Source organism: Amphiprion ocellaris, chromosome 3, assembly GCF_022539595.1.
Source record: "Amphiprion ocellaris isolate individual 3 ecotype Okinawa chromosome 3, ASM2253959v1, whole genome shotgun sequence".
Classification (NCBI taxonomy): Eukaryota; Metazoa; Chordata; class Actinopteri; family Pomacentridae; genus Amphiprion; species Amphiprion ocellaris.
The window spans coordinates 6,171,903-6,185,138 of NC_072768.1; the positions used below are offsets into that span (position 1 = coordinate 6,171,903).

The 13,236-nt window shown below is 41.4% G+C and overlaps 1 protein-coding gene across 2 annotated transcripts in view; it reads left to right on the forward strand.

The window, feature by feature from the left end:
• Positions 1-13,236, forward strand: part of ldlrad3 (low density lipoprotein receptor class A domain containing 3) — an 89,872-nt gene that overhangs the window by 49,413 nt on the left and 27,223 nt on the right. Inside the window, exon 4 of one of the 2 annotated variants that reach the window (XM_055009057.1) lies at positions 140-271. In XM_055009057.1, the coding sequence (XP_054865032.1) occupies positions 140-271 (132 nt within the window). Of the gene's footprint in view, positions 1-136; positions 272-13,236 lie in introns of both variants that reach the window. The other variant, XM_055009056.1, reaches the window with a different exon arrangement.

Sequence of the window (13,236 nt, forward strand, 5' to 3'; positions counted from 1 at the left end):
GTTCATGCTCCGAAGTTTGTTTCATAGAGGAAAAATTCCAGCTCCTGTTCCACAGATGCTGCTCATACACAGAAGGATTTTCAGCTCAAAGCTCCAAACACTTAACCCTTGATCTCTGCCCTGACTTCAACCACAGCAGGTAACCCGTTGGTGTGCTCCGAGGCTCGCTTCAAGTGTCGAAACGGCCGCTGTGTCGACCGCAGCTTCCTGTGTAACGGCCAGGACAACTGTCAGGACAACAGCGATGAGGAGCTTTGCTTGACTACAGCAGGTAAGCCGCTGAGTTGAATGTGTGAGGTGGTCATGCATGCAGGAGGGGAAAAAAAAGAATCAAGTCTTCTTGTTAAAACTGAAAATGGAACATCCACCCAGGCATGGAGAATCAGATGTAGGCACAGACTGAGGCAGAGGAAGAAGCGGTGAAGAAAAATGTGAATTGTCGCAGATGAGAGACATTCCTGATCCTTTTGATGAAGCATTTCAAACTGTTTTACCAGAGTATTGAATACCAGCTGGCACATTTTACCAACATTCAAAATACAGAAAAAATCACAACATTCAACATTTTGACAGCATGCAGTAAATCTGTGACAAAAGGCAATACACAGTATTTATATAATAAGCAGTTTAGAAAGATGTAAAATATATGAAACAGCTATAGATTCCATGCATATATTATTTATAGAAAAATACAAGGATACTACTCACACAAGTTAGTAAATAGCTATATGGTGACACATACATATGGTGGCATAGTCACTAAACACTAATGAATAAAATACTAAGTACGTAATTCATGCACCGATTTGGGGACGCAAATTAGCAACTGTCTGCTTCATCACAAACTCCAGATGGAAGGAGCACAGCAACACAGTGGTAATGTGTGTTAGGATGTTTTCATGTTCAGTCTGTAGAATAAACTAACATACAAGAGTGCAAAGTTGAAATCTGTGTCTAAAATATGCACCAGTACCAGGTTTACTGCATAAAACACATGATTTTAGATGAATAAAATGAAGCGAGTGAATGTTCAGAACAGGAATGGCATACTAATCATTTCATTGGCAGATAATAAATAGCAAAGTTTTTACATCCACTCTAATTACACAAACCAAGACTGGACATGTCGATGATAACCTTTTATGGAGAGACAAATTAGGGATGGGTAAGAATACTATAGAAGCCTTAAGGCACTGGGATTCAGTCTGTCAGAAACAGCTGCAGAGACACTAGTTATCCTTGAATCCTTGAAATAAGTTTTCTGTCATGGTTGAATGAAAAAGTCTTGAAATAGCCAACAGGCTGTACATCTTTCTTTGCTCTATTAAAGACACCCTTCAGTGAAAATCAAGTTTCTAACCTTGTTTACACGTCGATAGGTTTTGGGATTTTTGTGCTGGAAGGCACATCATAAGAGAAACAAGCAGTCAAAGCAGTGGCTCAGCATTTCTACCTTCAAACTGCAGTTTACTAATGACAGTCTCAGAAACACAGATTCAAACAGCCAAACATCCAATCCTGTCAGCTTGGATGGTGGACCTTTTCATACTGGCATTCTTCTTTCAAATTGGTTTCCAGTTTAAGCACATGCTGTATTGGATTAATATTACATAAGTCCAGTATTATGACTTTGTGTGGTGTGGAGTAGTTTTACTCTGAGCAGAGTTGTAGGTGAGCTGCTGTGCCAAGAGAGGCACAGAGTTAAATAAGGAGGCGTCAATGTAGAGTTAAACCTAAGCAATTTGAAGGCATAATGGCATACGTATTTAACATCTGATACACTGAGATTTTAGAGAGTTTTTAGGGGTGTAATTATTGTAATCAAGTACATTCTAAACAACAGCACAAACAATTTAAAGTAGGATTTTCAAGGTATGTACACTACCAGTCAAAAGTTTGGACACACTTTCTTATTTAATGGTTTTTCTCATCAACCTCATCCAGAGAATGCCAAGAGTGTGCAAAGCAGTAATGAAAGCAAAAGCTGGCTATTTTGAAGAATCTAAAATATGAAACATGTTTTGACTTATTTCACACCTTTTTGTTTACTACATAATTCCATATGTGTTCATTCATAGTTTCGATGCCTTCAGTGAGAATCTACAATGTAAATAGTCATGAAAATGAAGAAAAAGCATTAAATGAGAAGGTGTGTCCAAACTTGTGACTGGTAGTGTATATTCAGCCCAAACCTGTTCACTTCTAATGTCAAAAGTCTGCTTATGTCAACATGTTTTCACTCTAGGAGTGAAAGAATTCCACCTGTAATGTTTTAACAGTTCACCAGTTACTGTCCATTAGCTCCATCATGCTAGCAGGGTTAGCTTTGACAACTGGGCAGACACTGTGGTATTTTTTTGTGAAACATGTATGATGTGTTTACTGACACCAAACGTTTAACTTCAGTTTCAGTAAGCCTTCTCCGCTCACACTCTTTGGTTCAATCAACCAGTCACGATGTGGAGCTCTCTGTCACTGAAATAATAGGTACACTGACAACTCTGATAAAGTTTTTCCAACAAGATGGCTATGTCATTGCTGACAAAAAGAGAGAAAGGCAGCTGAAATGGCAATGCTGGCTAGTGGGTCATTTAATTTTACTGTCAGTATGTTGCATTTTTAAACTTGCTCTTGAGAGTAAACGCCTTACTTGAATCTTATCAACAGTACACAGCATTGGAGTTGCTTCACTTTTCAGAATCATGGCTGATTTGGCACCATGGATTAGATTATTCTTTGAAAGCAAATGGAAAAACTTCCATCCATCCATCCATCCATTATCTATACACCACGTAATCCTTAGTAGGGTCGTGGGGGCTGGAGTCTATCCCAGCTGACTTAGTGTGAAGGCAAGGAACATCCTGGACAGGTCACCATTCTATCGCAGGGCTGCATTTAGAGACAAACAATCACACTTGCATTCACACCTGCGGACAATTTAGACTGACCAATTAACCTGAGCATGTTTTTGGACTGTGGGAGGAGGCCAGAGTAAAATGGGAAAACAGATATTCTTTTTAAATCATCTCTGCTGTAATAGAAAAACTGCTATGAATGGTGGTAACCACTGTCACGTTTGATATGACCAAAGTTGAAATATTGGCAGTAAACTCTGCAGCAGATCCCAGATCAGGCGTAAGCTTGCGGATACGCTATTAAAAAAACTTGGAATATTCTGTCACTCAGTATGTCACACATCATCTGATATTTCTGGAGACGTCGTTTCTGCAGTCTCTGCTTCATAAAGATACAACAAAACCAGTGACAGATTAAAGTTTACGCCAAAGAAGACGTAAGCTGCTGTGATTCTACTCTCTCAACATTCCTCACTATGCCTGTTTAAGAAAGAGACACAAGCCATGGCATCATTAGTAATGATTGATGACATAGTGCTGACTTGCACTGTAACAAAGATAGCAGAAGAATGATCCCTGATAGCAAGTCTGATGCTTTTTGGCGTAGAAAGTCTCATTCGCTGGCTGGCATCACTTACATCTGGCATGCTATTCTGGCACTAGAATCAGCTACTGTCAACATTTCAGGTGTAGTTCCACAGGCAGCCTGGTGATTTCTACCAGCAGCCCAACTGTGATGTACATTTGACCCCAGGCCACCAATGTGACCCCTGTCAGGTGTTCTTTTCCCTTTCTTTTAAAACTTCTATTCATCTGTGTTCTTCTGTTGAGGTGCTGCTGTCACACTGATTTATGCTAAGAGACAAAAAAGTCTGTCAAAAACAACCAAAGTGAAAGGAGTCTGAGTGCAAAGTACAACAAAACAAGTCGACAATCACCAGTCAGCATCTATAGCCCACAAGACAGTAATGTTATTACCAGTACTGAGGCGGGCAAACTCAGCAGAAACTTGATTGAAACTCAAGAGGCAAAACATGTCTGATAAACAGGGGAGGAGCTCTGCAGCAGTAGACGTCCAAATAATGTATGAATGCAGTAAATCCCGCTGAAAGTTTTCAATGACGTTTATTTATGAGTAAAATAACTTTTCAGTTTTCCTTGGCTGTGAAAAACGACTCTGGCACTCCTGAAGAAATACAGATCAGATTATGGTTGCTGGAGGTAACTTTTCTGCTTTTGCCCACTAATGTATTACCACTCAAATCAAAATTCAATATGCTCATAGTTCCTCAATCTTTTTTTTTTATTATTTTTAAAATGTGCCTAATTAGGGAAGCTGAATTAGTGAGCCTCATTATTTCTTGTGTGTGATACTGAGAGACAGAGAGGGAGTCCATCCATAATTACAAGCCCATCCGTCTCAGACTCCGCAACCCAATGCGGAGGCACCGAGCGCTGAATAGAACTGTATTGTGATGCAGAAATATTGACTGATATCTGTGTCCACTGCACTCCATTTCCTTGTTGACAAGTGAACAATACCAACTCCATTGCCGGCTTGCAGAATGTGGTTGCGTATCATGATGGCATCTGAGGCTTTAGATCCCCAGAAAACAGATTTTACAACAAATCCTGGATGCTGTACGGAGCCGAGAACATCAGACAGCCGACTGTTGGCAGAAAACCTAATACTGGATGATTTTGAAAAATGGTCCTTCTGCTAAATACAATTTAAAAATCAATGTAGACATTTAATTCTAATAATGACTATGCGGCATTTTTTCTGCAAATGCATTAAAAAATATTATCTTTTACATGCCTGATACATTAGATTGTAAAATGTTCAGACACATTAACATGGGCTCAGTGAAGAGCTACTAAGTTGTTTATGATTACTGGTCCGAAGAACAATTACTTAACTCGATTTCCTGCCAAGTGCTCCGCCTAGAAGCAGTTTTATTAAAAGCTCCGCTATAGTTGACTGAGAGGTTTCCCAGAATGCCTCCATCAGGAAAATGTCTCCGGATGATGGAGTACCGCATGTTATCTTTTTCTTATCATAAAAATGCATGAATTTTCACCTATCCAGCAGAGTAGTTTGCAATTCAGCTCTCACCTGAAATGTGTCAGTGCTCCTACATCTAAACCAAGTCTGTTCGGATATGTGTTGCTATTGTCACATTTCCAAAGACTCCTTGTCAGCACAGATTCCGTGGTAGTATTTTGTATTTATGTAGCGCAAATGACCTAAATGTTCTCCCGCTTGTTTTTTCATATTGAATATTTGTGCAGCACCGCGTAAAGTAGAAATGTTAAGAATTTGGTGAGCTTTGCTTGGCGGTGGCCTTCAGAGTGGATCAAGGAAGAGCTGCTCACGTTTTCTTTGTTTTGTTATATATTTATTTTCTCTCATCAGCTCTGCGCTTCGATGGGAGTGGATGCATCGCTGCGGTTTGACTCTTTGCATTCCTTTCCTGTTTGCTCACACACACACACACACACACACACACACACACACACACACACACGGACACACACACACACACACACACACACACACCTTATGTTCTGCTCTGACTTTGCCTCTCTCTATAATAAGCACAGACCTGCAGGTGACAGATAAGGCATACAATATCCGCTCTAAGCCACCTGAGCATAGCATCTTCTTCCTCACTCTCTCCTCTGCTTCTTCTCCTCTTCCTCTTTACTCATAACTACTTGCTCCAATTACTCCACATTCACATCCACGATTTGAACAGCCTAGCTACAGATCCGTGTCCATGGACAGCCCATCGTCCATGGACTGTCCATGGCCGGGCTTGGTTGTCCTGCACCCGGAGGAGACAATGAAATCTACAGAACCAGCTGCATCCTTCTGGCTTTTTTATGCCTTCAGTGTTTTTATTTCCCATCAGAGCGATTTTAAACAACGTAGCACAGTTAGACACTAACAGAGCAGCACAGCTTCCTTCGCTGTTTATTGTTTTATTCGATGGGTAATTGATTCTTGGAATAGCAGAGAAGTGGCAAAGTTGCATGCGGTGCAATGTAACAACACACAATCTACTACAAATGCATTGGTGCAATCATCGCACAGTCAGATAGGAGAAGTGGGATGGTGCAACTGTAATGGATATCTGAGATAAAGAAATGGAAAGTGCACCGCATGAACATAATACAGAGAGCCGGAGATGGAGTCGCAGGAAGCGGTGAATGGCAACGTTGCTAGCAGGAAGATGGAGGTGTGTGAAGAGAGACAGGTGATTTGGCAGCGGGGGAAAAAAAGCGAGGATTTGGATAGAAGTGAATGCGGAGTAGCGATAAGCTGGAGAGGATGAGAGCTGCATCCATTGCAAGTCGAGCCCCGAGGTCGAGCAGCGTAACTCTGTAAACAGAAATGGCATGAAAGCTAGTTTTGTAAAGCTCAGCTTCTCTTTACTCCACCCAGTCTGCTTATATAGCATAGGATAGAGAGTGCAGTGGAGGGAGCACATGTTTGCTCCTGCAAAGAATTGTTGTTGAAACACCGCCGAGGGGCACACAGGACTTGGCCAGATGTTGGGGGAGCCCTCGCTGAGAACAAGAGAGCCACTCTGCATATCCAAGGAAGCATGAGTGCACAAATGCACACACACACACACACACACACACACACACACACACACACACACACAGAGTCACAGTGACGCTGCTCTGCATATTTAATTGCGAACAATAGCGCTGTAACCTTCACGCAAAACTTCCTGAAGGTCGAGGCTCTGACAAGTTTGCAGACTCAGAACAAAAGTGATGAGAGCATTTTCAAAAGTGGTGAGAAATCCCTTTAGAGTTGTTTAAGAAAAGTAGTTGATTTAAAATGCTCACATTAGCATCTCTCATTACACATTAATTAAAACAAGTACACAAAGAGTGTCAGATGGCATGGTGACTGTGGGAGAGTGTGACTGTGATTAATGCTCACGCCTCTTCTATCACAAAAAAAAAGCTTCATCTTGCCTTTTTATTTTAAGTGAAGCTCAGAAGAGGACAAACGTGAGTAACAGTAGAGAGTGAACAGACGGGTAAGTGATATGAAGGTAGGAACAGAGGGCCAGGGGACGATCTGAGGGCTTCCACAGCTCTCAGCTGGCTTTGTGAGGTTTGTTTTTTTTTTTTTTTTTGAAGATAAGGCATGCTTTGTATAGTCACAAGCATCAAAGAAGAGTGTTGTGTACTTGTGTACTATAAACTGTGTGAAGTTGTGCTATTGAAGCTCTAAAATCCTGCATTAAGTTCCATGATGTAGCTTTCCACATCACGTGAAGAAGACGTACGCTCTTACTCCTGTGAGGATTGGCGTACATTTGTCTGTGAATCTGTCTGTCAGTGTGAAACATTACTCAAAAACGGATTTGGATGACATTTTCAGGGAAGGTCAGAAATGACACAAGGACCACCTCATTAAATTTTCGCCATGTCGCGGCTTTCCCATTGTGAGATATAGCTGCTGGCATGGCGATGCTGTAACCATGACAACAAGTGAACACTGTGTCAGTTACCTGCTTATTTCGAAAAAACAGATTCATCTTTCTGTTCTTCATTCCTTTCTTCAGGAAACACCATAAGAGCTCGTCTCCATTCCAGCTGCTTCTACGTTTAGACACATCCTTTGGTAGACAGCAACAATGTGGAACCGTTTTCCTTCATCTTTAAGTGAATTTTCGGACTTTTCGGTAGCATCTTCGTCATGTCAAGCAGCTGCTTCTTAGATAAACACTTCCTGTGTCGCTGGAATGGTGACAAAATAAAAGCCCATAACATTAAAAAAATACACCTTCCAAATAAAAGCCTGGAGGGCACGGTTATTTTAACACTAGCAAAATAAAGGCTTGCCAAAAGCGATGAACTGAACAACAGACCTTTATAAGAGTAATTTACGTACATTTTGGTATCCATACATAACAGGCACATGCATAACACGTCTGTGCTCAGCACAAGGTCATTTTTTATTAAAGATTTCATCCGTCGGAAATGATACGTCTACTGTGCGGCCTTGGCGGAGTACTGCGCTCTCTGAGTGCTTTTCTAGTTTTAATATTCGTGCAATGATTGGATGAATACAATGCAAAAAAAATACTTAAATGATTCACAAACCTCATATCTCTGGAGCTCGTTCTGCAAACCAAAAATGGTTCAGAAGTGTTGACATTCCGCACACATCTTGGAATACATTTACATTGTTTGCCGGCTAAATCTATTTCCATGTGATTTAAATTACATTGAATTGTAAACAAAATTATTTATAGTCTTTTGGCTCAAGGGGTCTTTTGCATCGCACTTACAATGAAAGGATTACACCCAAGGGTGCGTCTTTGTTTTCATGCTGCCTCAATGCGGTGCTGTATGCTGTGCATATTGTGCTATATCCAGACTCCTATAGAGACAAGCAGGAAGCCGAAAATATCTCATGCAAAATCCTGCATCCTGTGTGGTCCAGAAACAGAACAACAGATTTTTTTTCTGTTTCATTATGGTCTGCACTAGTGTCCCCATTAGAGTAATAATTGACCTGCGAGTCCTCAGTGAACTGTCAGTCAGGGAGAGATGCTGGGTGCAAAGCTGACATGTAACATTAGTCTGCTGCACGAGTGTACTGTCAAAACACTGGCAGCTGACATCACCCCTGACCCTGATTGGTTTGATGAAAATAAACCCACCCATTAAATCCAGCCAAAGATCTGCAAAACTAAGTGGCACTTTCATACAGGGCACGACTGTGTGTAATTAAACCAGCCAATTCCTTTTGTACATTTCGATAAGCCTCTCAGTGAGAATCCCTTGTTTTCACAGTGCTTGTCAGGGGAATATTGTAAAAAGTCAGTCCAACTAAAACACGCGAATAAGCTTCATTTTGGCCACCATCGGCACATATCCACAAACCCTCTGTATCCCCACCGACATTACAATAAGCAGTTTTAACCTTTCTGGTTTGTGTGTGCTCTGAGAAGTCAAATCCCTCATTTTAAACTCCAGGGATGCTCCCCTCCCACAGAGAGTAATCTGCAGCTTTCTATTTGTTATATCCTCCTAAGGCTGTGTAAGAACTCCTCGATAGATCCACTAGCACTGCATCTCCTGTTTTGCATAAGCACTATGTATTCAAGAACCTGTCTTCACAGCCTCGCCATTTATAGAGCCAATAAACACCAGTAACTCAGACAGAGCTGTATATGCAGCAACTGCGTGCTGACACCTAGCAGTAACTTCTGCCTCTCCATCTCCATTACGGCTGCCAGTAAAACCGCCATTAATACGTAGTGTCAGTCAGACATATAAAGAACAAAAAATGTCAGAGTGATTAAAAGTCCCTCAGCTTGTATTTACTATTGGTATCCTTTTAGCTTGCTGATGGCCTCTCACACAGCCACATCCTCTCGCATTGATTGCTGCCAGGCTTTGGCCCCCAAATAATATCGGCGCCGTAGATTAAAATGACAAGTTAATCCATGGGCAGTTTTTTTGTGCTGGAGATGTGTGTGACGCTGAGATGTTGGTCTGCTCATGCCCTTCGTCAGCGGCGCTCTGAGAGCTGGCAGAGAGAGAAAGGTGTGGGAGGGAGCGTGAAATGGTGTAGGGGGATATAATGGCAATAGACTGAGGTGTGGGAGTGGAATGTAATAGTGCCAGTTTATCAGAGCCAACGCACACTCGACAAGCACAAATAGGAGAGGTTGCACACGTCAACGCCCATGGATTTGAACTCTGGAAAAGTTTCAGGTTTTTGCTTTTTGGTAGCTTAAAGTGTGTTCACAAAGAAGTACTGAGGGACTCTCGAGCTGTTGGTCCGCAAGAGAGGAAGGCCAAGAAGTTGGCAAGATGCTGTGAGCCGCTGCTGGCAATGCTGAACTGAGGGGGTGTAGCTTCCTGTTTCCTTCGTTTAAATTGTAGATAAAATCGTTTTCTGCGTAGCAGGAGTGTGTGTTCTTATGTTAAAATAAATACTGTAGCTTCCAACTGTGTGTGAGCTTGACTTGAAGTAAGTGCATGTTTTCTGTGCTTTAACGGAGAATATGTGTGCGCTTGTTTCATCTTTTATCATCCTTTCCCACCTCCTCCCACTCACCAAGGCTAAGTGTCATTCCTTTCAGTGTTCTTGTTGTTTAAAGGCCTCGTTGCCATTGGCTATGGCCGCACAGGGGGGTCACTCCCGGGACCAGAGTCTGCATGAATCATCCCCGTCCTTGAATCAGGACCAGTCAGCCGTCGCCGCTCAGGCTCCTGTAAATTAACAACCTTTCCCTGCCAAACCAGTCCTCGTTCTGTAACCATGGTGATGCCGGTCAAGTGACGACCTGCACCCACAGACTAGTGGAGGAATTTCACTCCAAACAATAGTTCTACTGTTGCTGTGGGGTAGAGTTGTTCTTTTTTAATGGTGCAATATATACAAAAAAAAACAAGACAAAAGACAGAATCAAACATTGGTGAATGTATCGGAACATTTCAGACATTAAGAAAAGGAAGAAAGAAGAGAAAGGAAGACAATTTATGACAGGGCGGTGTGCTTTCAGAGCAGTATTTTTCTTTTCTAAACTAAAAATATTGGAAGAAATTGAAGTTAATGTTCAAAAAAATACATGCTTATAACAGATATTGTCTTTTGCTTGTTTTTTTGTTTGATTCACAGCATTATTGTTGCATTGTTGAGATATTTACTGCAATGGATTGACCAGCAGGAAGAGTGCGGTCTACTTTTACAGGAAGGTGGAGTCATAACAAGTAATGCACCGGACAATTTGTCAAGATTAACTGTTGATGTGTCCCTTAGAGGCAGGAGGGGTATTAGGATGCAAAGAGGAGAGATAAAATGTCAGTGATTGCATACCAGAGGTGTTGGATGAGAGTGCAGTGCCAGGTAATGTGGAGGAAGGTGTCAGGAAATGTTTTGTGTGCAGTTAGAACAGCTTGCAGCACTTTCCCATTTTGAACATTTTCTCTTTTTTTTCCCAGCAAAGTGCTCTCTGTGGATTAACTTGTAGTGTGTGAGCCGCATGTTAGTCATCAAGAAGACAGATTTGAGTCCAGAAATCAGCATTTGGATGACGGATAAATCTTCTCACCAATTTACTGAAGTGTTGTTGTCAGATTACGATATCATTTGTGTTTCTTAGATGGAAGGTTTTCTTTTTTGTTGGAGAGGCGATTTTCAGAAAACCTTGAACTAACTAACATTTTTTGCCTTGATTTTTCTCTGAGTGGAATTTTTTTTACTTCTAGACCAAGTCAGGAAATGAATCCAGGGTATTATTCTGAGAGGTGTTTCTAAGATGTGTGCTTTTTCTCAATGCAAGAGGGAAGGAGAAAGGATATTTTGTTAAGTAGAAAATCTAGGTTATTCCACTTGGGCATGACAATCAGTGGTGAAAATGTGCAGTTTGTTATCTTACTTTGAGCTTGTCAGAGCCGCTGCTATTGTGCAAGTTTGAATGATATTTGAATGACTGGCTGAGGAATGGTTAGTCAGTCATTTAAATTCTATTACATAAGGTTTGTCCCATGTCCGTCCACGTGTTCCCTGGCTGCTTGGGATGGGTCACTTTGATTAAACACTGGATTTGGCTTGCAAGACAATAATGGAAGAAATGGCAGCCCTTCTCAGCCTCTTTGGAATTTTGGGCTCTTTAGCGAGAAAGTTCTTCTACTTTAAAAGCTTCTTGGGTTGACGAATCAAAAGAAAGTTCAGGTTTTGTGTTGAGAGTGAGAATATGACTGAAAATAGATTGAGTGAATTGTGGTCAGTGGTCTAAATCTGAACCATTAGAATAGTTAAGTGACACTTTAAACTGCAAAAGCCCCAAGCAGGACAAAAAAACAAGCTCATTAGCTCACCGATTTATGCTTCTACAAGCACCACATTTGCATTAATGTGTGTTAAGCCCTAACTGTCGCATATTTCCCCGCTCCATCGACACTTGGCTTGAAAGACGTGCCCCTCGCTGGCCTCTCAGTGCAAACTCACAGGTTGGCTGACAGCAGAAAAGAGCTGAGATCACCATGTTAAGGGTATGCTGCTTGAATGAGGACCTCTCTGTGTATTTTTTTCCCTCTCCATCCCTGCATCTGAAGTTGAGTCATTCACAGTACGGTAGAAAATGTGCCCGCCTTGTGCACATTCCAGAGGGACTCACAAGGCCATTATCTTTGCTGTACAATACCACATTAAAGAAGAAAGAGGCGTTGAAGCTCCAATACTGGATATTGACTGCTCATTAGTCATCGTGCTACAGTCTTCAATAGCTGTGAAGTGGTGCCACATACTTTGACTGCTTCTTTGCAGAAGTTTAAAGATTTTTAATGACGTCCTTAATAGGTTCAGTGCGCAGCAAAGAACTTAAAAGGAAAATATAATCACTTCTTGTTTTTGGTTTCGCCTCGAAACGTTTCCATAGTTTTTTTTAATCTCTATTCGCTCTTTTGCTCGAGTAGGGAAAAAAAAATGCTGTTTTCGCATTTTTCAACTGCATTAGTTTGAGTTAAAAATTGAGGACATTATGAAAACCATATTGAAGAGGTTCACTGAATAGGATTTCATTCTCTTGGATAGCTTTGATAAATGCTAGAGAAATTTATATACGGTACTTTTTAGAGATGGTTATGTGCCCAGAGCTCAATTTAATTTCCCCCGCACAATTTTTTTGACCATATTATCTTTTCTCCAGGCATGTCTAATGCACCCATCCATAAGAAGCAGAGTCACTTAGCCGCATTACAACTCTAGTGTGCTGGGGTAAATCATAGCGTTAGACCGGCATCAGTCTTACTGCTTCTGCAAGGCTTAAAAGGACACTGTGAAGTGAAAGAAATTAGCAGGAACTGATATACAAACAGGGAGTAATCAGCACTGGCGTCAGGTGTTTCATTACAGGTTATCAAAGAAGTGCCTCCCTAAATGTCACTCGTTAAGGCTACAAAATACCACTGATTGGCTCTCTGGTTGCTAGGTATTATTTAGGATTTGCATCGCTGAAAACATCCTCAGGCGGTGAATACTCAACACCTTTCTATGATTCAGTGATGTGCATTTATTTATCGGTTATTCTGACAGCACTGATCCAGTGTTAATTGGTAGGCGGCAGCATGATCTCATTTGCAGCCATCTTTAGTAAACAGACAAGACATTCTTGAGATATTCATTAGGTGTCACTCAGCTCTCACTGTAACAGGCGGTGTTGTTTCCTGCAAATGCGTTTTCTGCCTGTAAGTGTGCATTCTCGCAATTACAAAGGTTGGATGGGATGCAGATGTGTGTTTGAGTGGTGATATAGGTGAGGGTGAACTCCTGTGAGCGTGGCGTCGTGCACACAAATCAGCCAGTGATGTGACATGAATAAAATTGATTGTG